We start from the raw sequence: 25,864 nt of genomic DNA on the forward strand, positions 1-25,864 counted from the left end.
GAAGCTATCAAAGTTCTCAAATAAAGCACCTTTTGAGAATGTCAATGTTTGTTGGGAATTATCTTACAAAACTAGGAAGTATTTTTGGTTTATATATTAAAAGTTATGGTTGTTTATTGATTTTAGTAAAAAAAAAAATTTTTCATCGCAACTTTTAGGAAAATGCCCCGCGAAATCAGGCATTTTAGCCGCAACAATCACAAAAAATGCCCACAAAATCCTGGAGGGACTGATGACTCCTAAAAATTACCAGCAAGCTGACAGTTTAACAGACTGTGGACTAAAATCTTCTTATAACATCACAAAAAATCATTATTTGTCTCTCTTGCAACAACAACTGGAAATGTTTCCATTCTTTTTAAACAAATAAATGGTGAATATATCTTCAAGAAAACAAAACAACCGGTGTGTCTCATTTTTTTGACAAATACTGTAAGCATTTCATGACTTGGGGCAGTAATTGTGCAGCATAAAGCCAGTATCTCACTGGGCTGTGACTGCTGGTGACTCAAAATTCCAAGAAATTCGCGAGAATTTGGGCAAATATTCAGTTGTAGCCTCTCTGATTGCTGATTGTTTGCAACCAAGCGACCAGCGAGCCACGCTGCCGCATTTTATGCAGCCAATTTTTTTAAATTACGGCCTATTTTTTTGTGCATGGCTTGCAAATTATTTCATTGCACATCTTCATTGCACCAGTCTTAATGGCTGCCCTCATTTTTATGATTTAATCTACTGGAGCAGACTTCAGAAATGAAGACTTGGACCAGTTTTTCAACAACTATTTTCTGTCATCAGAGTAGTTGTGAGACTCGTTCAGCTGGGACTGCAGCCTCAGGTGTTTTCTGTTAAAGGACAGCTCCTCTGGGACTATTTTGACAGAAAATTTGTTGCACAATTTTGTTCAGCGTGTTCAAATCTTAAGTGACAACCTCTGCAACTCACAGAAGGGAATTGAAAACCACACGAAATCCTTTTGAGACATTTTGGAGACTCCTCCCAAATGCTGTTCGCCAGCTAGTTGCCAAAAGTCTTAACGAAGAAAACCTTCCAATTAAATTTGAATACAACAACTCCGTGTGTGTCACCTCCTTGCGGCTCTCGTCCAGCTCCTTTCCGCTCTCCATGTTGACCATCGCGCTGTTGGAGTTGGGCAGGTTGTCCCCGGCTCCCGTTGCCGTGGCTCCCGCCACTGCAGCGACGCTGTTGGCCGCGGCCCCAGCTGTGCCGTCCTGAGCGCCGCCGCAGTTTTCACCGGGAACCACGGAGCTCCCTCGAGGTGGGAGTTTGCCATCTATCATCAGCTCCATGCCGCCCTTGCTGGGGGTCAGGTCCCCCTCGGTTTCCACGACGATGCCGTGGCGCTTGTCGGCACGGTAACGCTTGCCCATGTACTTGTAGAAGAGCAGACGGCGGTCAGCGATCCAAGCCAGGATGACACACACCGGGAAGAAGAGCAGCGTCACCAGGGCTTCCCACACCTGGAACACAACAACAAAACAGGACACAAACAAAATTATATTTACAAATGATAACAACTTAGTTACACAGCTTCTTTCATGAGACCCATTGATAATTTCTACGAAAAAGTAACTCAAACAGTTTTTTATAGTTTGGTAGGGAGGCAGACCTGAGTTAGACTGAAGGATCTGATCATTTGAATTGACGGAAATAAAACTTAGGACCAAGAACAGAGCCTTGAGGCACTCCGGGGAAGACTGTGGCTGTAGAGGAACATAAGTTAGTAATTCATCCATCCATCCATCCATCCATCCATCCATCCGTATCCACGGTCGGTTCGATTAGGGAACAGGTCCAGGAGGGAAAGCCAGACCTCCCTGTCTCCAGTGACACTCTGCAGCTCCTCCTGAGGGATTCTAGGATGGTCCCATGCCAGAGAAGATAGATAATCCCTATGGGAAGATCTGGGTCTGCCTCTAAAACCCTCGAAAGATGCCTAAACCACCTCAGCTGACTCCTTTCAAAGTGGAGGAGCAGCGGCACTACTCCGAGCTCCCCTCGGATGATGGAGCTCCTCACCTGATCTCTGAGGCTGAACCTGGCCGCCCTACGGAAGAAGCTCATTTCAGCCGCTTGGATCCAGGATCCCGTTCTTTCGGTTATCGTCCGATTCTCATGACCAAAGATAAGGGTTGGAATGCAGATGGAGCAGTAAATCGAGAGCTTTACCTTTTGACTCAGTTCCTTCTTCACCATGACAGGCCGGAGCAACAGCCTCATTACTGCAGGCCCTGAACCGTCGACCCGTTTCCCGCTCCATCCCACCATCACTTAAGAACAAGATTCCCAGATACCTGAACTCCTCCACTTGAGGCAAGGCCTCACCCTCGACCCGGAGGGAGCATTCCATCTTTTTCCGGTTGGAATGCTGGCCTCAGATCTAGAAGATCTGACTCTCTCAGCTGCTTCACACTCGAACCGCTCCTGTGTTTCCTGAAGGTCATGACTTGAACAAAGTCACATCATCATCAAAAAACAGAGACGACGTTCCCAAACCAGACTGCACCTCCTGTCCACGAACACCACAAACAGGGTCGGATCTACTGAACATGTTGGACTGAAACCAGGAGAGGTTGTGGTCTTCCTGCCTTTCACCCATGTTGCCTCACCTCCACAATGCCCGGAGATATGATGGCGAGGATGAGGTAAAGCCAGATGTAAGCGAAGATGCTCCAGAAGGCGGTGATGAAGAACACCCTGAGGTGTTTGATTTTACGCGACTGGCCGTCTGGGATCACCCACACGCAGATCCCCAGGATCACAAACATGTTGAAGGCGGCGCTGCCGACGATGGTCCCCGGACCCAGCTGACCGGCCTTAAATTCGTGACCGCACACCTGCAGGAAAGAGAAGAAGACACGGATTACAACAACATGAAGAAAAACTGTGAGAAGTGAAGATCACAGGAGTGGAGTCGTCACCTCTATAACAGACAGCAGGATCTCAGGAGCGCTGGAGCCCAGAGCCATGAGAGTCAGATTAGAAACCGTTTCGTTCCAGATCCGAACCGTCATCACTGATGTTTCCCCGTTGGGCATAGTGATGGTCACCTCCTTCTCCTGCAGCCCACAAACACACACAAATATTCTTCTTTGGTGATGTTTGTTCAGGCTTTCGCTCCAGCCTCCTTTAGTTGTTTGTTTTTAGCGGATTCAGCTTTTCCTTTGCAGGAAAAATTCTTCTTTAGCCCTGAAGTCTGTCAAGTGGTTAAAGTTAGATCAAACGTGTGACTTTCTCAGCACCAACAGTTCGTTTAGCATCCAAACACAAACAGATTTATCCCTCCGCTGCTGTATTTGTCACCATCAGCAGCTGATTCACTGCATCTCCACCATGCACGAATCCTTCCAATAGAGCCGACCTGTTTGGACCCGATCCAGGCTACTTTTGGCAACCTCAGCTCAGTTTTGGCACCGGTAAGAGTAAAGAGGGCCAGGCTTGGTCTAAAAGTCAGCGACCGGGTGGCAGTACCAGATAAGACAAATACTGAAAGGCCCAAAACTGGACTAAAGGTAGTCAGCCAGCTGTTTGTGTCAAATCCTGGTCCTGGAGGGCCACTATCCTGCATGTTTGATGTGTTTCTCTGCTTTGATACACTTTATTTAAATGACTGAGTGATTAACAGGGTTCTGCAGGACCTGCTGAAGATCAGGAAAATATCTGAAACATCTGGGCTGGTGGCCCTCCATGACCAGGATTGGACCACTGCCTTAAACCAACCCTGCCACGGGTCGCTGCTTGTTTTGAAGGTCATATTGGGCATAAAAACCCACAAAAACACAACCAGGAAATGCAGAACATAAATTTATAAACAAAAAACCTCAACATTTAGCTATAACTTGTAGCATAGCACCCAAACATGAGCTGAAGGGTTGCCATAAATGTGCAGTGATGGATTGTGGGAAACCAAACTGGACAGGTATTTACCCTGACCTTGAAGAGGATGGAGGAGGAGCCGGCCCTTTTTCTTTATTTTTTAACCAATTTTTCCATCGCTCACAGCTGCCAGGGCTGTTATCTCCTTCTCCCTCCCTTCACCTCCACCTTATCTGACAAAATTTCCATAATGAGCAATCCAAGTGCAATTGGCTCCATGTCCTCGTATCTATCGAGCCCAGGCAAGGAGATGAATAAAACGAGACGGCTGTTCTGAAAACGCAACCTGAGGCAGAAAGGCCCCGATAAATCTGATTTAAAAAAGATTTCATTCAGATAAAACATAACTAGCTGCCACAGTTATTTAAGGTTGTACAATTTAGACTCAAACTGCAGAATAAAACACTGACATTAATGTAGTTTTTACATTTTAAAACTTAAAGTTCAAAAAGTAAAATACATATTTTAAGAGATTATCTCTTGAATTATCTTCTCAGATGAGAGGTGGATCTAAAACAAGTCCAGTTCTCGTTGATTCGGCACGCTTGGATCATCGTGTCCTGGATGGAGAATCTATACCAGCAAAGGCTCCAATGATTCACATGGAAATCAGCCAAAACATCTGATGAGGCACGAGCTCATTACTGGTGTACCTCTGCGTTAAAGAGTCACAGTGTCGGAACCACCATCACACCGTTCCTACAGTTTAAATTCCTAAAAACAACATAATGGATCCGAGCCGCCATTGGGGTACGGTAGCAGATAGGGGGACAATGACGATGTTGGCTGGTTGTACATTTTATCTGACAGATAACGCAGACTGTCCACCAGAGGAGCGACACACACCTCTCTTTTTAAGGTGGGGAAACAGACGTTTGCAACAAGCTACAAGAGTTCTGGCTTCTCTCTGTTGGCTTCGTTTCGTCAGGATTTGGGGTTTTGTTTGGTTTGTTATTTGAGTTTCTTTTGGGTTTATTGTTTCTTTTATTTTATCATTTAGTTGTCTGGGTTTTGTTCAGTCTTTGTGTCTTTGTTTCTTGTCATTTTCCACTTGTCCTCAGTCATGTCGTGTTGGGTGGAGATGACAGAGACGAACCCAGTACGCAGACTCATAATAAAGAAAACTAATTTATTAAACAAATGATTAAAACGAAAAACAAAGGCTGACGTGGCAGCAAACAAATAAAAATATTAACTAAATCAAAAGTAGGGCAGGAAACAAATACTAGCAGAAACAGGAACGGGAACGGGCAGGACAAAAACAAACAACATCAATGAACCAGCGGAATATGGAAGGAAATGACCGGGTTTTAAGTACTGAGGATGACGAGTTAAGTGGGAACAGGCGAGTAGAGATAATGACGGGCAGGTGGAGATGGGCGTGGCAGGGAAACCGAGAGGGAGACTGAGGAGGAGTGAATGAAACATAAACACAAAAGACAGAAAACAAACAACCAGATAACAGAATAAAAAATGAAACAAAGAGCAAACCCAAAAACCCCACAAGTCACAATTATATTGACTCACTTGTCTTTAAAACCCGGTCATCTCCTCCACCTACTCGCTGGTTCGTTGTTTGTTGTGCCGTCCTAGTTGTCTTGCTCTTTGCTTCGTTCTTTGGATTTAGTTTGCTTTGTATTGCTACCTTGCCAGCGTTTTCTTTTTGTTTCTTTTATTTTAAATAAATTATTTTATCCTTGGACTGAAGATGAGTCTGCGCATCGGGTTCGCTGCAATCTCCACTCAACCCGACACGTTTTAGAGTCGATTTTAAGATTTTAGTGTTTGCTTTTAAATGTGTAAAAGGTCTGACTCCATCATGCTTAAAATCGTGGTGTTTTTGCTGAAAGTTATCTGAAGCTCATACACCTGCTTACTGACTCCATCCTACCTGTGACGTGATGACCTCTATGGACGCCATGAAACGATCTGCGATGATGGAAACTCCCAGGAACATGTACATGAGAGACACGAAGTAGACCACAGCTCGGGCTATCTGGTAACCGAGCTCGGGTCGTTCCGGCTCCCAGACGGGCAGCAGGATGCCCGGGCTGCACGTCGCCACCTCCTCGCACGTTGCATTACTGCTGGACAACGCGCTGCTCCCGTTGGACAAGGCCGGAGCGAAGGTTGAGGACAGTGCGGAAGGCAGGGCCGTCCTCAGGGAGGGGGCGACGCTGGGTCCGCTGCGCTGGGACTCCGGCTGGCAGGGGGGCAACGGAAGGAGGAGGAAGAGGAAGAAGAGGAAGGACGTGGGAGAGGCAAAGAGAGGCATGGTGGCGTTTGGTTCCCACGGCGATGAAGAGGATGATGGGGTTAGGCTGAGAGCAGGGCGACCAGCTCACCTGCAGGAAAAGACAAAACGAAATTCATGAAGAAGAAATTCAATCTTCAATCTTCAAAAACAGTTTATACAGTTAAAACCCAGTCAGTTTTACAGATACTGAGCTAAAATTTGGCATGGTAGTAGCTGAGAGTCATTCCCAACACTTCCTCTGAGCGTGACGTCAGGGTTTGACCAAAAACAGATAAAACTCTGTCAACATAAGATAAATGCTAGGCCTTAAATGTTTTAAAAGTTTTCATTTTTTCAAAGAATAAAAGCTAAAGAGTGATCTCTCTGACTGATTTTATCAAATTCACCAAAGTTTTAAAGTTGTCTTTTACAAAATGCATAGATATTGTATATTTCTAGCTTTTGTTTTTGGAGACTTTATATCTTTGTTGTATTTGTTTAAAGCGTTTTGTGTTGTTTCTGTTCAGTCTTGATGCGTACACAGATCAACCTTAACTGGAACATTTATTCTGCTTTTGTTGCAAACGTCACAAAGACAATAAAACGACTTCAGCTTTGGTTCGCAGGATTTGCATGCACAGTTTCGTGCACATTCCGGTTCATCCGTATGGCCTTTAGAAAGTAAAGTGGATCGTGTTGAATAAAAAGCAGATTATGACTGGACGACGCCGAGGCCGAATAAACAAACCATTCAGGACGTCAGCACAGGAGAAATGAAGCACAAACCAACTCAAATAAACTGTTGAGTTGAGCAATTTATATAAAACAAGAAATCTGTAGGTTTCTTCTCAAGAAGTCAGGAGGACTTTTACAAAATCAGAGTTTAATTTAAAGGCCGGAGCACTTTGTGTTTGTAGCAGGTTGTCTCTGTGAGCGTAAACTGGACGGATGGGACGAGAGAATACGTTTCTGTTGAAAGAAGAAGAATTTTCAATATTTCGATGATTCAGATGCTTTTCAAAGCGTCTTGTAAAAACCACCTGTTCCGCCGAAGCCAAAGCTTTCTGATAATCAAGGTCAAACTTTTCAAATATTGGATTTCTCTGTTGATGAACTCAACAACTCGACAAACATCACGCCTGAAGGGTTCAGGGTGTTTCCGACATGTTTGTCTTCTTCGCTGAGGAAACACAAAGGCTGCAACAGAACACCAGAGGAAGGACACAATGACATGAAAAATGTCCAGAAAAATGTCCATTAACGTCCCTCTGAGCTCCTGACGTCCGTTAGACCCGTCGCAGCTGAAACAGCTGAAACGGCTGAAAACTAAAAAGCTTAAAGATACATTTATTCTGTGTCTTTGTGTTAATTTAACAGAAACAGGAGCAGAAAGAAGCAGTTAGTTGGACCGAAGCCTCGGCTGTTACTGTGAGGCTTTTTCTTTTAGGGATTCAGTTCATTTATCTTCTTTAAATACAGATTCTGTTTTTTTGTATTTGTGTCACAGTTTCCCCAATCTAAAGCCTGTTTCTCTTTGGGTTTTAACTAGACAGAAGCAAAATTACGAAAAAATAAATAAAAAGGAGCATTTATTCCTTTTGAAATAAATAATCACAGTGAATTACGCACCTAACTGCATATAAATTGTGATATTCACGCAGCATTCCTGCGACCAAAGTGTAAATTTATGTTGCAATTCAGACACAAAATGTCCTGATTTTGACTCAATTTGATCACATTTTTTATTTTTTTTTGTGAGTCACAGGTTGGTTTCACAGGCTGTCAAACACTCCCACATTTCTTGCTAAACTAAATTAAAAACAGTTTTGGATCACCTCAGTTACCCGGGGGATCAAAATAAAACATTTGGACCAAATCGAGGTCCGATTTCAGTCAATATTTACAGAATAAAGATAGAAATTATTCTTGGTTTTTATGTCAAATTGTTCATATATAAAGATGAATTACCTTAAGACATGATATCTAAAATTTAGAACAAAATAAAATAATATATTCCACCTGATTCTGTTGTTCTGACGCCTTCAAAAGTTCGATTGGTCCCATTCGGGTTTTCTTTAATTGCTCTTTCTGCATCAAAATGAACAAATATTGAATCATTCTTAACCTAAGGTGCCTAAAAAGTTTGTCATAAATAGTCATGGCTTGGCAGGCCGATAAAACACATAAAATATCTTGAGCAGCTGTGGACACGAGCGATGTGTCCTGCGACACTCGAGCCAGGAAGTGGAGAATCCTCAGAAAAGATTCGAGACATTTTGGAAACTCCCTCATGAATATGTTCAGTAGGATCCAGCCCTAATGCTGCCACAAAAACAAACAAACAAACAAACAACAACAACTGCAGGCAGGAAAGGTGAGTGAATAAAGAAGAGAAGAGAATCTGGGAAGATGTGAACAGAATGAAGCAGATCATTCAGAGGAGTTAAAATCGCCTCTTTTAGATAAATTTATTAAAATATTATTATGTTAGTAAACAAAGGTGGAGACAAAGGAAGATTAGAAGCAACTGCAGTTAGGAAGACAACAGGAGAGGGTGGAAGGAGAAATAAAAACAGAGAGAGGAGAGAAGAGCGTGTCCTGAGAAGAGCAATGGGAAATAAAGTGAAGGAGCGTCGAGGAGGAGGAGGAGGAGGAGGAGGGGAGGCCAAGAGGAGAGCCTGTCTGAGGTCATCAATCAGAGTACAGCCGCAGTGGGTCGTCATGGAGACGGGGGAGGAGGGGGGATCGATGGGGAGGTGGAGGCTGACATACGGGGGGAGGAATTCATCACCTGGAGCAGGTTGAATTCCCTGGAGAGTGACCACACACACACACACACACACGGTATGTCTCTCTATCTTTGCAGGGACTTTTTATTGACTTCCATTCATTTCTACACCCTAACTACAGCCTAACCCTGACCCTTACCCTAACCCTAACCATTACCAGTACATAGCTAACCCTAAACCAAACCTAAACTCAATTCACACCTTAGTCCTAAATCTAACCCCTAACCCAAAAACATAATTTCTCCTCGTGGGGACCAGGCTTTGGTCCTCACAAGGTGGTATATGTTAGGAAAATTGTCCCCACAATGTATCAAATACATGGCCACTCACACACACACACACACACACATTTCGCCTGTTTTCCAATCCAGCTGCTAAGCAGGAAGTCATAAAACTAAACATTCCTGAATCTTTACATCCTTACATCATCAGCAAAAAACACAACCAAAATCATAAATATTAATATTTTTAACTCAAATCTTTACAGGGTTCTTACGTCTTAAAACAAAGTCAAATTCCTCTTCCTCATCTCATGACATCACGCGTTAATTTGCTTTAAAGTACAAAAAAGATGGGAAAAGGTAATTGGTATTTCTATATGAATGATTTGACATCATCCATAACCAGGGTTAATTTATGTACGTTTTCAATAAATATTATTCAGAACTGGACCTTAGCTAGGTCCAGTTTTTTAATTTTGGCCTCCTTGTGTAACTGAGTTTGACGCCCCTGTTTTAGGTACCGTATTTTTTAATAAACTCTGATTCAATGAGACGTCAAGTTACACCAATTAGAAGTCAGTAAATCATGTAAGAGAGTTCCTGGTTTTAGGATATAACTTTGTTTTGAAAAGTTAGTTTTTAGATGTTGTCCGCAGGAGCAGGTGGGATGACGCCCTTCTGAAAAAAATTTAATAAATAATTACTTAACCAAAAAAAAAAAAAAAGAAAACAGCTTGACTTTTATTCTTTAGCTGAAGACGTTTCTCAATTCAAAACTGGAGAGTGTGGACTTCAAGCTTTTAAATGTTCGGTTGTTTCATTTAGATTCACATGCAGATTACACTCCCTCTCCTCGCAGTGGAGAGTCATTAGGGTCTTTGTTTGCCTGACTCAGAAAGAAGATGCTTTGTTCGCTGATTAGAGTGAAACTGACTGATAAATGCTCCATTGTTGTTCCCGGAAAGCTGGAATCTGAGACCTGGTTTCTCTCGTTTGACACAAATGTCTTCCTTTACCACGCTCTCAAACCATCGGTCTTCTCTGTCCAAGATAGGAGAGAAAGTAAAACGCCTTCAGCTGAATCACTCAGCTTGTTGTGTTTTGTTTTCTCTGTGCTTTTCAACCTTTTTGACTCTTTTAAATTTAATTTAAAATGTATTTTTGTGATACATTATCAGTTTTTTTTAACTTATTTGCAGTTCTGGGACGGGAAAGGTCGTCAGACGAACTCCAAAGAGAAAACTAAGTCCGCTTGTGGACACATTCTGCTGGTTTTAGCTCTATATCTAACCCTAAACCTCACGTGATCTTATCGAACGCAGGAATGGAGAGTTTCTGTCAAAAAAAAAATCCATCTGTGAGACTAAATTTAGAAGATAAATGATGAATCAAGCAGGTTGGAGCAGACAGACCGGACATGAACAGGACGGAGGACATTTCCTCCAACATGGCAGACAGTTAGTTTTTGGTTTCTGTTTCTATATCTCATCTTAGATCGCTCTCATCTGGATCTGAAATAATTATGAGGCTTCTGAATGTAATCAGGAGGTTGAAAGCAAAAGGAGTGAATACTTATGCAAGCTGTGGCTGCAGGACAACTCGTGGTGTGTGATATCGTTTAATATTTTCCTCTCTTCTCAGTTTCTCTTTGCCGTCATCATCATCTGAACCAGGCGTGGGCATCAACCCACTGAAGATCTCTGATTTCTGAATCAGTTTCTTTTTCCTTTTTGTTATTTAAAAGCTGCTCGGCGAGCGTCCACCCAGTAAATTAACAGAAATCAGATTATTTGGTTGATTATTTTCAGATTTGAACAATTAGCAGGCTCTGCATGCCACTCGGGTTTCACAAAAACAAAACTCTACCTTCGTTTTTTAAGGATTATGCTTAGATTTTAAGGCTTGCTGAGCCCTTTTTGAAATTCTGAGAAACCCTGGAGGAGGCGAGAAACACTGAAGAAACTATTTAAAAACTTGTTATTTTGTGCACGTAAAAAGTCCACAAAGTTACAGAGGTTTTATTTCACTCCAAGGGGAGTTAGGTAAGCCTCAAAGCCTAAAAAAGTAATTACATTTTCAAAAGATCAGAACAAAAAGTCATCCCACCACCGTATCCAGGAACATTTTGATTCATGATTTGAACATTCAGACATGGACAAGTTTGTTTGTAACCTTTCATTAAAGAATTTAAAAACCCACAGAGGTCCCTGAAAGAATAAAATACTGAGACTCAGATGATGAAAATCAGTCCCTGCTTCTGAATTCTGGTTCAAAGTTGTTTTTAGAAAACAAACTAATGAATCTGGCTTCGACACAAAGGATGGTTGTCCTCGAAAAGACTGACCCTAATGTGTCCACAGGGACATGTTAGACTCAGCTGTGTCTTCAGTCCTGGAATCAGTCAGGCTGCCTGTTTAAAGGTGGACAGGTAGTCACAGGGCTGTTTGGTATCATGGTGTGTAACACACTGAACATGGAGGACAGGAAGCTGAGGACAGAGTTGTCTCAGGAGCTCAGAAAGACAATGATTGAAGGTGAAGACTATAAGACCGTCTCCAAGCAGCTGGATGTCCCTGAGACTACAGAAGGTTCAGGTCCACAGGACTGGAGACAACCTGCCTGGACGTGTCCACAAGAGGACAACTGGTGACAAACTGAAGAGACAGATAATAAAAAATGCATCTTGAGAATCCACAGAGCTTCAGGGAGGACGTCCTGAAGACAGATGAGACAAAACTGGAGCTTTTTGTCAACAACTCCCATCAGACCCAAACCAGAACCAAAGACCAGAACCCTGAACCTACAGGGGGACACGGAGGAGGCTCGGTTCTGTTCTGGTCCTGAATCTGTTCAGGGTCCAATGAAACCTCAAGACCATCAAGGCTTCCTGGAGCCAGATGTGCTGCTCAGAGTCAGAAAGCTCGGTCTCAGTCTCAGCTCATGGGTCCAACAGGATCAGGACCCACAACACCAAGAACGGGTCAGAACCAAACATTGGACCGTTCTGAAGAGGCCTTCTGAGCCCTGATCTAAATCCTGCTGAACATCTGTGGAAGGAGCTGAAACATCTGGAGGAGGAAGCCTTCAGACCTGAGACAGCTGGAGCAGCTCAGGAGGAGTGGACCAGGACACCTGTGGACACCTGTGGACAGGTGCTGAAGTCTCAGAGGTTGAGCAACAGAACCAGATCAGCTTCATTTAAATGATTCTGTTGAACCAAAATTTAAAGCATATTTTATTTTTGTCAGTTTCAATTTATTTCAGTGACCTTTGTGGGTTTTTCTTTCTTTAATGAAAGGTTACAAACAAATTTATGCTCGCTTTTTAAAGCCCGAGCTTCTGTCGGTAAAAGCCGGTCAGGAGAGCAGAAAAAACAAGCTAGCCGAAGCTCTGCAGGCCTGCAGGGTTAAAAGTTGAAAGCTGCGTGGCATTTAGCAGAGTGCCGTGACTCAGACAGCTGCCACTCTGAGCCACTTAAATAAGAGCGAGCGCCTGAGAGGCTTCAGGTCTTTGAAAGGCGGGAGGCATCACGAGAGGTTTTTCTGCCTTTACGGCTTTTCTATTCCTGTCCCCTCGCTCCTTTTCTGCCCTTCAGATGCCTCTTTCCTCTCAGAGCTCATTGTGAGGCACACAGCTCTGCAAACTGGCCGCAATTTGTCCTCCAGATGGTTCACGGTCAATTTAGTGCCATCAGAAAAAGTCATCATTTAAACTTTAGGGGATAAAATACTTTTTTCTGCCAGGTGTGAGAGCCTAAAGAAGAGACAGCAGAAGAATGACCTTTGTCTCTGTCTGCTCCTTCTATCTGTTGAGAAGGACGATTTCTTGGATCTCACAGCTTCTGACAAACATCAGATGATCTACATCAACGATGTGTGAGCTTTTAAGGTCCTAATCTTCAGCTCAGGAGCAGGAGATCATGGTTTTAACTTTGCAATCTTTGTTTTTTAAAGGTTTGCAGCACAAAAATGCAGCTCCTTCTCAAAGACCAGTGGCTGATATGGAGATTTTGACAAATTGTTATTACAGTGTTAAAATGATTTTGTGAGAAAGAAAAACTATTGGATTCTAAAATGCAGAATAAAACTATAATTTTATGTATTTTACGACCTTTCCAAAGCAGATAAATTTACTTGATGGATTGTAGGTGATCAGTTACAAGAGTTACAGCCAATAAACAGCTCAAGGTGGCTGTTTACTTTGGCTGTTTTGGACAAATTTTGAAAATATTGTTATGAATAAAAAAGGCGTGAAGGCGCGGGTTTCCTCCAGTTTTACCCCACAGATCATAAACATTCATGTTAGGTTAATTGGCGACTCTAAATCGTCCCTAAGGTGTGCGTGAGAGGGCGAATGGTTGTTTGTCTCGTTTGTCTCCATGTGTCCCTGTGATGGACTGGAGACACGTCCAGAATGTCCCCCCGTCTCTCACACTGACCGCTGGAGACAGACATGAGCTCCCCGAGACCCAGAAAGGAGAAGCAGGTGAAGAAAATGAAAAATGTTGCGGTCAGAGTACGTGTGGTGAAACAGTCTCAGCCAGAATGTCTGTAAAATTCACTGATTTACAGCCATCGTCGTTGGCTAATGTCGATTAGCTGTGGCGGCCATCTTAAATTGGATTGGCTCCAGAGGTTAATCAGCTGTCGACGTCCATCCAGTGACTAATTCTTGAAAGTTTCAATAAAACCTGCTCAGTATTTCATGAGATATTTGGGAGTGAATGTTAATTTAGTTTTACTTCAAAACTGAAGGCATCATTTAGTTTGGTTTCCTTTGCTCCAATGTTAGTAATGTTATTTATGTTTTTAGACATAATTCTCATATAAATGGGATATTAGTGTCACGGTGGGTGGAGAAGGAGGCGAACCCAGAGCGCAGACTCATTTGTAAAACGGGAAAGAAACTAATTTATTTACAAAAACACAAAACAAAACGCTGACGAGGCAGCAAGAAGAAAAATAAATCCAAAAACTGACCGGACACGGGCAGGAGACGAGCAGAACCAGACATCAGGGGGAAAAAGACAAACGAACCAGCGAGATGACCGGGTTTTAAAGACAGGAGGGCGATCAGGTGAGTGATAACAAGGAGCAGGTGGAGACGGGCGCGGCAGCAAAACGAGAGACTGACTGAGGAGAAGTGAATACTGACAGGAAACAAAGACACAACAAGAACTGGACTGAGAACAGACTAACAACGATAACTGAATAAAATAAACAATAAACTGAAACATGAAGACATTAAAAGCAATAAACTGAATACTAAACCTCAAATCCTGATAATTAGATAGATTTAACCAATTTGTTTGTCTTTTTTAAGTATGAGAAGTGAAGTGAGATTTATTTATATCGCACTTTTCAGCAACAAGGCGATCCAAAGCGCTTTACAACGGAAACAAAAACAGAATCCAATACAGAATGAAACACAAAGGAAAAACACAACAATCATGTATAATCTAAATGAAATCATGAAACCAGACATATCTAAGCATGAGCTGAGACAGTCAGAGTAGTAGCTAAAATAATCTAAATAAAATCATGAAAACTAAACAACAATTACAAATCTAACAATCTAACAATATCTAAAATACGAGCTAAGATAAACTAAACTAAACTAAATGTACAGGAAGCTAAAACATGAGAATGCTAAATTAACTGTACCGAATTTCTAAATAGTACCAGAGGCCAACGTAATAATTACTAACTAGAAAGAAAGAAGCTAAATATTTCAGGACTTTAAAACAACTTCAGTTTTTGATGGTTTAGGAGACATCCAGCATGGGTGGGAAAATGATTTTTATTTATTTTCCCTGAGAGAAGCATGTAAAAGTGAATGAAGAATGAAGCTGGTTAGTGTTCAGGAACCTCCTTTCTCCCGTTTTATATTTTATTAACTGGTTTTTCAGCCACGATTCAGTGAAGATGGTGGTAAAAAGATGACTCAAACTGGATGGAAACCCTGAAAACCTTCCTCCCTCATTAATTTTAACTCACAGCGTGTTCCTGGGTTGTCTCTTGTGTTTTGGGTCTGGTTCTGGATTTCCTGCAGGACGTGCCGCAGGTTTGATCTCCAGCCTTTTTGTGACAGGAACCCAGAGGTTTGACGTTTTAAAGGTATGTTTTGTTTATTTGTTGTTTTTTTTTTGTGGCACTGTGGAACAGAAAACATGTTTGTTTTATCAAATTCTTCTGACTCGTTTTGCTTCAAATCTTGAATTTTTGCTTTTATAGTTATGTTTATTTTTCCGGATTTGTTTCGGCGCATACATTTTTACTTCTGTTTTGTTAGTCTTGCCTATTTTTAAGTCTGCTTTGGTTTGTTAAACCTCAGGTTACATTTGAGTTATAAAAACGAAGCTGAGGAATAAATGTTATTTCTTAAAAACATGCATTTTATGGGCCTTATGTGATCATTTACAATGATTACCTCCGGTTAAAATGGTGAAAACTAAATGTTTTTGGTCACAATAGCAGAGCAGCGCCACAAACATACACGGCTTTCAGAAAATTAAAACCAGTTTTAGTTCAACATTTAAATATTTTCCCACCGGGGATGAAAAATGTCAATCATTTAGCACAAAGACCGTTCGTTAATAAATATTAAATGTTCTGGTTTTCCTCAGATATCTAATCTTCTCTTAATTCAAACTGTAGGAATGAAATCAGGCAGAACCTGGAGGGTCTTGGTGAACGAGTGAGAGGTTCAGGTTGCTCTGAGCGTGAACAACAGCGGCGCCCTGTTAGAGCACGGCGGAGTGGATCCATGATGAGGGACCACCTTAGCAGCAAGAAGAAGAAGGAGAAGGTGGGGTTCAGCCTCGCCTCATGCCTCGGCTGTGACGGTGATCATCACCAGGTCGTAGAAACAACCGAGCACAAACGCGATGCTTGCGTGGCGTGATTTTTAAGGCGTAGCTGCGTACAGACGTGTCAGCGTGGGCGGACAGAGGAGGAGGAAACAGAAAATGACGAGTACTGGGAGCCAAGCAGCGTCGTGGTTGTCTGTAATTCAGCCCAATCTGACGGGCCGAGAAGGTCCTACAGACTGAAAACATGAGAATCTGCTGAACCTTCAGAATAAATCTGGACATCTTTGGACTGAGGAGGAATATCAAACCATCCGGTGATGCTCCGTGATTACTCTTCTTTTATTGCTTTCATTATTTTTACAAAGTAAAGATTCGACCTTCCAGTATGAAATTAGATGTGTATCCATTTCCCTCCCACCTCCAATGCCCTGCGCCCGAGTTAAAGGTAACCTGATGAGTGATTGCTCTTCATCCTCGGTAAGCTGTAAATCCTGACGACGCTAATTTCTGAGAGGGAACGGTTATAAAGTGCCCCAATAATCGAGACAGCGACTCATTAAACAGCTGAACTTTTAAAGTTTAATAGGTTTAAAAATCAAAGGTTCGGTGAGATTTGATTTCTCCTCCACAGGTTGATGGATGATTCTTTTTTCAACTCTTTCCTCTGTTTTTTACAGTCCAAAGAGATGACGTCTTTATTGGATGGCTCTTCAGTTCCTGGTTTGGATACAGGGCCAGGATTCGCTGCCAGTTCAGGCAGCAGGACATCTGTGACTCAGCGGGACAGCAGGAAAAACACAAACATGTGCTGGTGTCTTTATCAGGATCTCTCATCTGAGGACAAAATGGACATATTCGGTCCAAAAACCGACCAACGTCAGGACTGCTGCCCTGAAAACAAAAACTGTGCTAATTTGACGTCTTAATGCAATATGAATTTGTAAGATTGAGCGCTAAAACAACCGTAACAAGGAGGGTTGCCAACAGCACAGCAGAGAGGGATGGAGACAAGCTGCAATTATTCAAGCTAATTCTGTCTTTTTCTCAGGACGTTCTGATGTCATTAGCCTGCGTTCATATTCAGAATGAAAAATCTTTGAAGAGAGAGTGATTTTTTATTTTTTAATTTGTAAGCTTAGACAACAAAAGCTGTTTTCCTGCCTCCACCTGCCGCCCTTTGCTTATTTTGCAAAAGAGAAGCTCAAATTAAGCTCAGGTGTTTTTTTTCCTCCCAGCCTTTTTTCTGTCCTAAAGTCATCGCCTCTCGGGAGGATTTCAGCCGGGCTCAGGACAAACAACACTTTGGCGACAACAAGTTGCTGCTTAGCAACTTTCAGCAGAGATGCACAGGAACTAATCCGTGCACACACGTGCAAAACCAAACCCTGCAAGTTCTGTTTGCACAAACCGTCTGTAAATTATTAACGGCTTTTTTAAAAGAGAAAATAAAACAGTTTAGGGTGTTTTCTAACATGCTGCACTTACGCAACCTCCTGCATGAACTTTTATCTGGTTAATTTCTTTCAGCAACACATTTTTTTACAGAACCTCCACTGAGATCATCAGTGAAATCAGAAGCAGTTAGAAACTGAGGAAGTCCTGCATTAAAGGCAGCCGCTAAACAAGGAGGATTAAACAACTCCTGAACACGGAGGAGTGTTTCCAGCGCCAGTGAATTATTTATAAAAGTAAAAAGAGAACAGGCAGTGAGTGCATAAAAGGGTGGAGCTGTAAACCTCTTTCTCTCATTTATTTTTCTTTTAGCTTTACTTTTATAACCAATTTTGCTTGAAGCTTTCACTGTTTTCACCAAAAGGTAAATGTTTTTAACCAGGACTGGAGGTAAATCAGAAATAACTACCAACCATAAACTAATACCTGACTATTAAATGCAATAAAACAGGTCGTGGTTTTCAGTGGATTCAGCCAGGTGCTTTGTTTACATTGAGCGTGGACCTGCATTTCAGAATTTTATACCATGACATCCGCTGGAACAAACTCTTAAACTGCACCATTTGTTCAGGATAACCTTTTTTATGTTTTAGTTCATGATTTGCAGTTATACTATAACTGAAGGAACAAAACACCAGCGTTGACGTCCATCTTTAGAAAAGTCTTCCTCATCTTTCTGGTAGGGCAGGGGTCTCCAATCCTGGTCCTCAGGGCCACCATCCTGCAGGTTTTACTTGTTCCTCTGCTCTAACACCTGATCTGAATCAATGGGTGATTAACAGGCTTCTGCAGAACATGAAGAGGTGATTTAACCTCTGAATCAGGGGTGTTGGAGCAGAGAAACAAGGAAAACCTGCAGGATGGTGGCCCTGAGGACCAGGGTTGGAGACCCCTGTGGTAGATCCTCATCAGGAGACTCTTACAAACTACTTACACAGGAAAACTAACACGCCACTGGGTTTAAATATGGCGTCCTCTTTCAGAATCGAACGTATTCAGGCAGTGAAGTGATTCATCTTTATGTCTAAACTCTGAATCTCAGCCACCCCCCTGCTGTTCTGAGGGGGTCAAACCAGCAGAGAGACATTAGTTTTGATAGGACCTTCTGTTTCGCTGCATTTATTATTAATTATGTGGAGCTCCAGAGAAAAGAGCAGAAAAACACCAGCAGCTCTAATCATCACTACAGATTAAACCGTTTTGGTGATCTCTGTGTATTCAAGGCGAACCTCTTGGTAAATCATGAATCATTTTCAGATTTTTAATCCTCTGCTGTTTGCTCAACAACTCACTTTCTGCCATCGGTACCCCACTCCTCCCAGTTAAAACCAGCTGCTGTTTGCTCTGCCTGCTTCAGAATAAAACGGTTTCCGTTTCCTGCTGGGATTTTTCTACCCAGCTTTGGGGGAAAAAAACTCTTTTATTAGAAAATCTAACTGGGTCTAAATGTGCTCATCAGTCTGTACTTTACAAATATTATTAACAAAAAGGTTAAAACTCTCTTTTAACCCAGAGTCCGTCGAGCCTTAACGAGGACCGTCGTGTAATTTGGTGGGCAGATTTGAGCTCCTTTGAGGCTTTCTTTAAGAGTAAATGGAGTATATCTCCACCTCTCCAGACTCTCCTCCACCTGCTCCCTACTCTCACTGTGGATGTCGTCCACAAACACCATATCGTCTTCAGGATCTTCTGCCTCATTGGACCAGGATTTGAAACTTTTCTCTGGATTAAAAACTGCTTTAAAACTCAACAGAAGCAACTAGAGAGTCTGATGAAGGATTATTTCAGTTTTATGGTGAAAGAAATGTCACGACTAAGACAAGTTTGACTCATCTCACACAAAACCTTCAACAGTAGTGCTGTTTATGTCAAGCATTTGTATCTTTTACGAGTTTTAAGTTGCAACATTTCAATTTAAGCACCTGATTCAGAGGTTAAATCACCTCCTCATGTTCTGCAGAAGCCTGTTAATCACCCATTGATTCAAACCAGGTGTGTTGGAGCAGAGGAACAAGTAAAACCTGCAGGATGGTGGCCCTCCAGGACCAGGATTGGACGCCCCTGATTTACAGTCATGTTTAAGTGTTTGACTTTCATTATTATCACAGGTGCATTCAAGCTTTTCAGCAACTATTCGGCCGGTTTAAAGGGAACAAACAGCCTCTGGGTGGTTTGGTTTGGTTGTGTTCACCACACGGAACATGGAGCACAGAGTAAAGCTGACTGAGGAGCTCAGGAAGAGGATTATAGACCTCCGTGTTAAAGGTAAATCCTACAAGATCGTCTCCAAGCAGCTTCATGTTCTTCTAACCACAGAGTATGAGGTTCGTAGGACTGTAGCCAACCTCTCAGGATGTGGACGCAAGAGGAAATGGGACCCCAGGTTGATCAGAATGACAGATAAACCATCCAAAATTATTCAGACCAAACTCCAAGGTCCAGGCATGTCACCCTCTGATCGGACCATCTATCATATTTTGATTCCTAACGACGGACGAAGACCCAGGAGGATCAACTAGTGACAAAAAACACAATCAGAAGGTCGACAAGAACCAGTGTTTCTGGGACTGATGAGATATCTGTTGATATGGCTTCAATAAGCTCCCCCTGACCTCGTGTTCAAAGCTCCTCTGCAAAAGTTACAGCAGATCCTTGGAGTGAAATCCCCAGCAGAGCGGTGGAAAATGCAATTCAGCATTTCTAACCGCTCATCGGAGCTCCTGCTGTCTGCTGATTTATTGAATTCATAAAAGGAAATACCCACCCAGCTCTTTAACGTGTCCTCTGGGAATTGATCACACACTGTTTTTATTGTTTTTGCAGATAAATGAGGTTTTATTATCATAGAGACAAAATGCTCTTTGTCTAATTGAAAAATATGATAAAGAGGAAGTCATTGATGAAGCGCCACACTTGTTACATAACTTCATGCCGCAGCCATCAGCAGCTACAACACGAGCCTTCATTAATAAAACAGATCGTGGAGGAGCTGCTTTCACTGTAACAATATGTTACTCCGGATAAAAGCTCCGGCTGAATGGCTGTAATGTAAAAGAGAAATAGGTGAATACAGTGAGGCTAAATACGGCATGACAGGAAAATGAGAGGGAGGAAACGGTGAAAAGAGAACCGGAGTCGCGTCTTTACAGGGAGATGACTTTCAGCGAGGGGATGTATAAATAAAATGGAGCTGAGAGGTCTGAGTTGTTGTTTTATTTCTACTGAAGGTGGATTTAATCCTCAGGCTGAAAAGCTTCTCAGTCAGAGAATTACAGCCCAGAGTCTTCAGCTGAATAAATCCGGTTTTAGCTTTGAATTTCTGTATGAATCTGCAGGAACAAACTGTGCATTTAGATCACTCTCAGGGGCCGATCAGACCTGTCGTTTAAAGCAGGTTTTAGATTTTTAAACGCGCTTTTAAAACGTTTCCCTCAGCTCCCTTTATCCACAGATTTGGTAGTCTGAACATCTCTGTGTGTCTGCATTTAAACAATGCTTTTAATAAGTTAATGTGTTCCTAAATGAATTGTTATTCAAGACGGATTTCAAACAGTTTGGTTTTCATTTTCATGTAGATTATTATTGTTTCAATTACTAAACTGAAAAAGAAAAAAGGGGCAGATATTATAAGATTCTTTTCTTCTTTCTGCTGCAGTATGAGATACTTAACCTGTTTTATTCCACAGGTTTATGGTGTTTATTTATTGTTTTATTATCGTGTTTATGCTTCTTCTTTTTTATTTTTTACTTAATTTTTTAAGCTGATCCAGGTTTTGTAGCCTTTTGGACTGTTGCCTTTAATGTATTAGTATTTTGCTCAGCAGGATGTTGAGAGTTTAGTGTTTGATATTTTCTTTTCTCGGCCAAAAGATTCATTAACCTGAAGTTTGAATATTTCTAAAGAGGGTTAGGTATAAATGTATTTTAAGTTTTTGTTTTGTCGTGTCGTGGAGGCAACAGGTCCAGGAGAGAAACCCAGACCTCCGCTCCTCCTGGAGGCCTCCAGGGTGTCTCCAGACCTGAGAGGATCCAGAATCCCTCCAGAGGGTTCTGGGTCTGCCCCGAGGTCTCCTCCCAGGACGTGCCTCCGCGACATGACCACACACAAGAGGTGGAAGATGGATGGATGTTTTGTTTTGCAGAAAATAATTTTTGCCTACATGAAGACTTGCAAATAAAAATTACAATTCAAACTCTCGGCACAAAGTGGAGCTGGTTCTCGGTGCGGGTTGGACTCCACCACAGCTGTCCCTTGTTTCTGATCCTGTTTGTGGTGCTCGGGGACAGGATCTCGAGGCACAGTCGTGGAGAGGAGGGTGTCTGGTTTGGGAACCTCAGAGTCTCGTCTCTGCTTCCTGCAGATGATGTGGTTCTGTTGGCGTCTTCAGGCCTTGACCTTCAGCACATATCTTCATCTCCATGACCTCCTCTGAGTCCGAGGCCGTGGTTCTCAACAGGAAACAGGTGGAACGCTCCCTCCGGGTCAGGAACGAGTCTCTGCCTCACCTGGAGGAGTCCAAGTATCTGGGAGTCTTGGTCCTGAGTGATGGACGGACGCATCGGAGCCTCGTCTGCAGTAATGAGGGTGTTGCTTCGATCGGTCGTGGTGAAGAAAGAGTCCAGTTGAAAGACAAAACTCTGGATTTCCTGCTCCGTCTACGGTCCAACCCTCAGCTGTGGTCAGGAGGTTTGGATCAGGACTGAAAGAACCAGATTCTGGATCCAAGCAGCTGAAATGAGCTCAGCCTCAGAGAGAAGGTGAGGAGCTCGGAGTCGAGCCGCTGCTCCTCCTCATCGACAGGAGTCAGCTGAGGTGGTTCATCTGATTAGGACGCCTCCTGGACGCCTCCCTTTGGAGGTTTTTCGGGCACGTCTCACTGGTAGGAGACCTCGGGGCAGATCCAGAACTCACAGAGGGAATATGGATCCTCTCAGGTCTGGGAACACCTCGGGATCCTCCAGGAGGAGCTGGAGAGATGGAGGTCTGGGTTTCCCTCCTGCTGCCTCCACGACCCGACCACGGATAAGAGGGAGAAGATGGACGGATGGAAAATTTACAACTGCAGAATTAAAAGTGCTGTTTCAGTTCAGAAAACTTTCCCTGAGATGAGACTTAGGTGGGTGGTTCCAGTGCAGCTAATAAAAACAAATCAAGCTCTTATGAAGCAGAAATGTGAGTTAATTTAAATTTGCTCATCGCCTCTGAAGGACCATCATCGGGTTTCATGAGCCGTTTCTCAGCAGCAGGAAGGGATGATGGAGTCTGCGACCTGCTGGGGAGGAGGAGGTGTGCGGCTCGTCGCCTGCAGCTCTCCGCAGACGTTTCATTTCACCCCAACTTCAGAAACGATTTGAATAACAAGCAGCAGTGAAAGTCAGCCACAGTTTGCCTGATTCACACTGAAACCACCTCCCTGACGGAGGGAGGAGAGAACCTGCCGACTGGCAGCATCGTTTGGATTTAAATACAGCACACGTGTCAAACTCAAGGCCCGCGGGCCAGATCCGGCCCTCTGTAACATTTCATTCGGCCCTCTAGTCTGGGACAGATCGAGTCTTTAATTCTTATTTTGCTATAAAAAAAAAACTGAGCCTAATTAGTGAAGTTTTCTCTGACAGTGACTTAGAAGCCAACAATATATAGTTTTAATTTCTGTATGATCAGGTTTTGTCTGTTTTAATGTTAAAAACTTCATTTAAAAGCTGTGTGAGGCGTAAGAAATGACAGCTAATGATGAGCTTTTTGAAGTTTGATCTATTTGTCTGTGTTCATTAAAGTCTGTTTGCTCTAAATTCTGTATAATCTGTAACTGGGAGAAGGACATTGATATTTCTATATGAATGATTTGACATAATACATCTAAAACCAATTAATTTATGTGATTTTTAATAAATATTGATTGTGATTGGCCCTTGGCCAGGACCAAATTTTTAATTTTGGCCAAGGCAGAAAAAGGCGACAATGTTTCCGCTCATGTCTGTGTCTGTCTGTTAGCAAAATATCTCACGAACCATTGGGCAAATTTTAATGAAACTCTGAGTAATCACTGGAAAAACATCTACAACCAGTTAATTTGCGATCTTGGATGAGATTGTTATAAATATAAAAGATAAGATTTGAGTAAATCTGCTGTAACTTTGTTCCTCCTCTTCATCAGATGATCCGTACACTCTGGTAGGAAGGGGGCGTGTGATTTTAAACACTTTCAAGCGATTTTTCGTCCTTTTTTTGACTCATTCATCTTAATTCTGACTCTGCTGTGTAACCAGCATCTACTTTAACCCAAACTCAGTCAGAAACAACCTTTTTTATCATTTTCCAGTTAATTAACGAGGAAAACCTTGGTTTATATTGATGCATTTAAAGTTGTTTTGAAAGAAAAACAGACTTTGATGTTAAATAAAATGTGAAGACAAAAAGCTTGGAAAGGATTTCTGAAAATAATTAAAGTTGCTGATTGATCCTGAGGTGAATTTAATAATTCAGTCGGAGCGGATGACTGATGGAGTCCCGTCCAGCAGAGAGGCAGAGGTGTTTTCCAATTTGTTTACAGAAGAGAGAAACACAAACCATCTAAATATTGATTCTCTCTTTGGCAGAATATTTACCCCGACATGAATCCTGTCAGCACACAGTTTGTTTGTCTCGACTGAAGCCTGAAAAACAAATTAATCCTCTGCTGCTGTTTGTTCTGTAAATCCAGGCCGGGTCACCTCAGCTTTCTGCAAAAAGATCATATTTACTTTGACTTGTTTTGTGTGTGTGTGTGTCTGTGTGTGTGTGTGTGTCAGCCGGTGTTTACAGCAGCTCCTGTTAGATTGTTTTTTAATAAAAACATTTGCAGTCCAGCTGAAAAAAAACCTTATCTGGACGCTACAAACGTCCTTCTGCAACAAAGGTGCAATAAAACAAGAGTTGGAGCTGCGAGGAAATTCTCTACCGTTCTGTTTTTAAGGCTTCAGTGTGAATAAAAAATGAAATAATAAATTTGATTAGATTGGTTGTTTTGATGCTGAAGCTTACTTTTATATTTTTATTTTGGCAAATTGTACACACCAAACACAGAAAACAAAACAGAACAAAACAAGAAAATCAATAAACAAAACTCAGATTTACCAAAAAAGGAACAGGCTGAAGCCAAAGCTTATTTTTACCTAACAACCTACCAAGATATCTTCACAATACGCATATAAATCTACATAAGATGTTATCATTTTACATTTTAGGGCTCTTTTAAAGCTCACCAAGAAAGGACATTTCACAGTTTAACACCAATAACTGAAACACGCCTTGACTTTACCCGACTTTTCTCTTTTGCACATTCAAATATAAACAAACCTCGCAAATTATGTTTATTCTCTCTCAACTTAAATAATTTCTGTATACCAGAAGGAGGACTTTTGTTCAATGCTTTATACATTATTACAGTATTTTTATATGAACAATATCTTTAAACTTTAGTACATTACTTTGAATGAAGAGTTTATCAGTTTTATAGCGTTTTTTTGCATCTTAACTAATTTATCAATGTTCGTTTTACTTGCGTTTCCCCAGATCTCTGAGCAATAAGACAAAAACCAAAGAGGAATATATGATATGCAGGCCTTTAACATTTACTAAGTCCTTTATTTTAAACATTATTCCAGTAGTTTTTGCAACTTTATTTCTAATATAATCTATGTGAGGTTTATTGAAGTTTATTGTCTATAATAAATCCTAAAAATTTAGAAGCATCTCTGAGATACAGTAAAGCTTTTCTTTCCCCGTCTGAGTTGTGACGCAGCGTCTGCGGTGATTTAAAACGAAAGAAAAGCTGACGTTAGACAGCTGAGTGAAAACGTGTCGGTGTTCTGGAAACTCAGGCTGCTTTTCCATTTTCCTCTGAATCATTCCCTCATCAGTCGGATAAAGAAAGAATTCATGAAAAGAGCAGAAATTAAAGTGATGCAGAGGACTGACAGCTGATTAATCCTGGTTTTATAGTGTAATAGTGAGCGCGCTGGAAGAGCTTTCAACTTCCAGGAGCTAAAAACAGACAATAAATGCAGCTCTAAGGACTAGAAAAGGCCTTAGTTGTTAAAGAGCAAAGTACCTCAAAATAAGGACTGTGTGACTGAGATGATCCCATTAACTGCAGGCAGGTCGGTCCTGGTGTCCCTGAACTCTGGACCTTAAACCTGAGGACAGACGTCTCCGCAGAGGGACTCATCAGACCTCTCATCAGGACCGTAGCTCCCATCGAGGACCCCGGGGTCCGGACCTCAGTGTTTCTCTGCTGTGTTTATTATAAAAACATGAATCCAATCAAGGCTTCTGAACGGCGTGGTTCTCTGCGTAGCTCCACCAGTTTCCTGTAGGAGGCGCTGCAACTGTGTGCAGCTGCAGCCAAACTCAATGTCTACGAAGAAGAGCGCAGCTTTGCTACCTTACTGCTAAAATAAAGAGCAGAAGAAGAAG

The 25,864-nt window shown here is 42.1% G+C and overlaps 1 protein-coding gene across 3 annotated transcripts in view; it reads right to left on the reverse strand.

Moving 5' to 3' along the window:
• Positions 1–25,864, reverse strand: part of slc8a2b (solute carrier family 8 member 2b) — a 113,019-nt gene that overhangs the window by 18,349 nt on the left and 68,806 nt on the right. For 2 of the 3 annotated variants that reach the window (XM_017437385.3, XM_017437386.3), the window contains 4 exons: positions 5,789–6,242; positions 2,943–3,080; positions 2,631–2,858; positions 1,089–1,481 (listed from right to left, as the gene is read on the reverse strand). In XM_017437385.3, coding sequence (XP_017292874.1) covers positions 1,089–1,481; positions 2,631–2,858; positions 2,943–3,080; positions 5,789–6,172 — 1,143 coding nt within the window. In that variant the 5' untranslated portion in view covers positions 6,173–6,242. Of the gene's footprint in view, positions 1–1,088; positions 1,482–2,630; positions 2,859–2,942; positions 3,081–5,788; positions 6,243–14,122; positions 14,161–25,864 lie in introns of those variants that run through there. The other variant, XM_017437389.2, reaches the window with a different exon arrangement.

The sequence above is a fragment of the Kryptolebias marmoratus genome, linkage group LG2, assembly GCF_001649575.2.
Source record: "Kryptolebias marmoratus isolate JLee-2015 linkage group LG2, ASM164957v2, whole genome shotgun sequence".
Classification (NCBI taxonomy): Eukaryota; Metazoa; Chordata; class Actinopteri; order Cyprinodontiformes; family Rivulidae; genus Kryptolebias; species Kryptolebias marmoratus.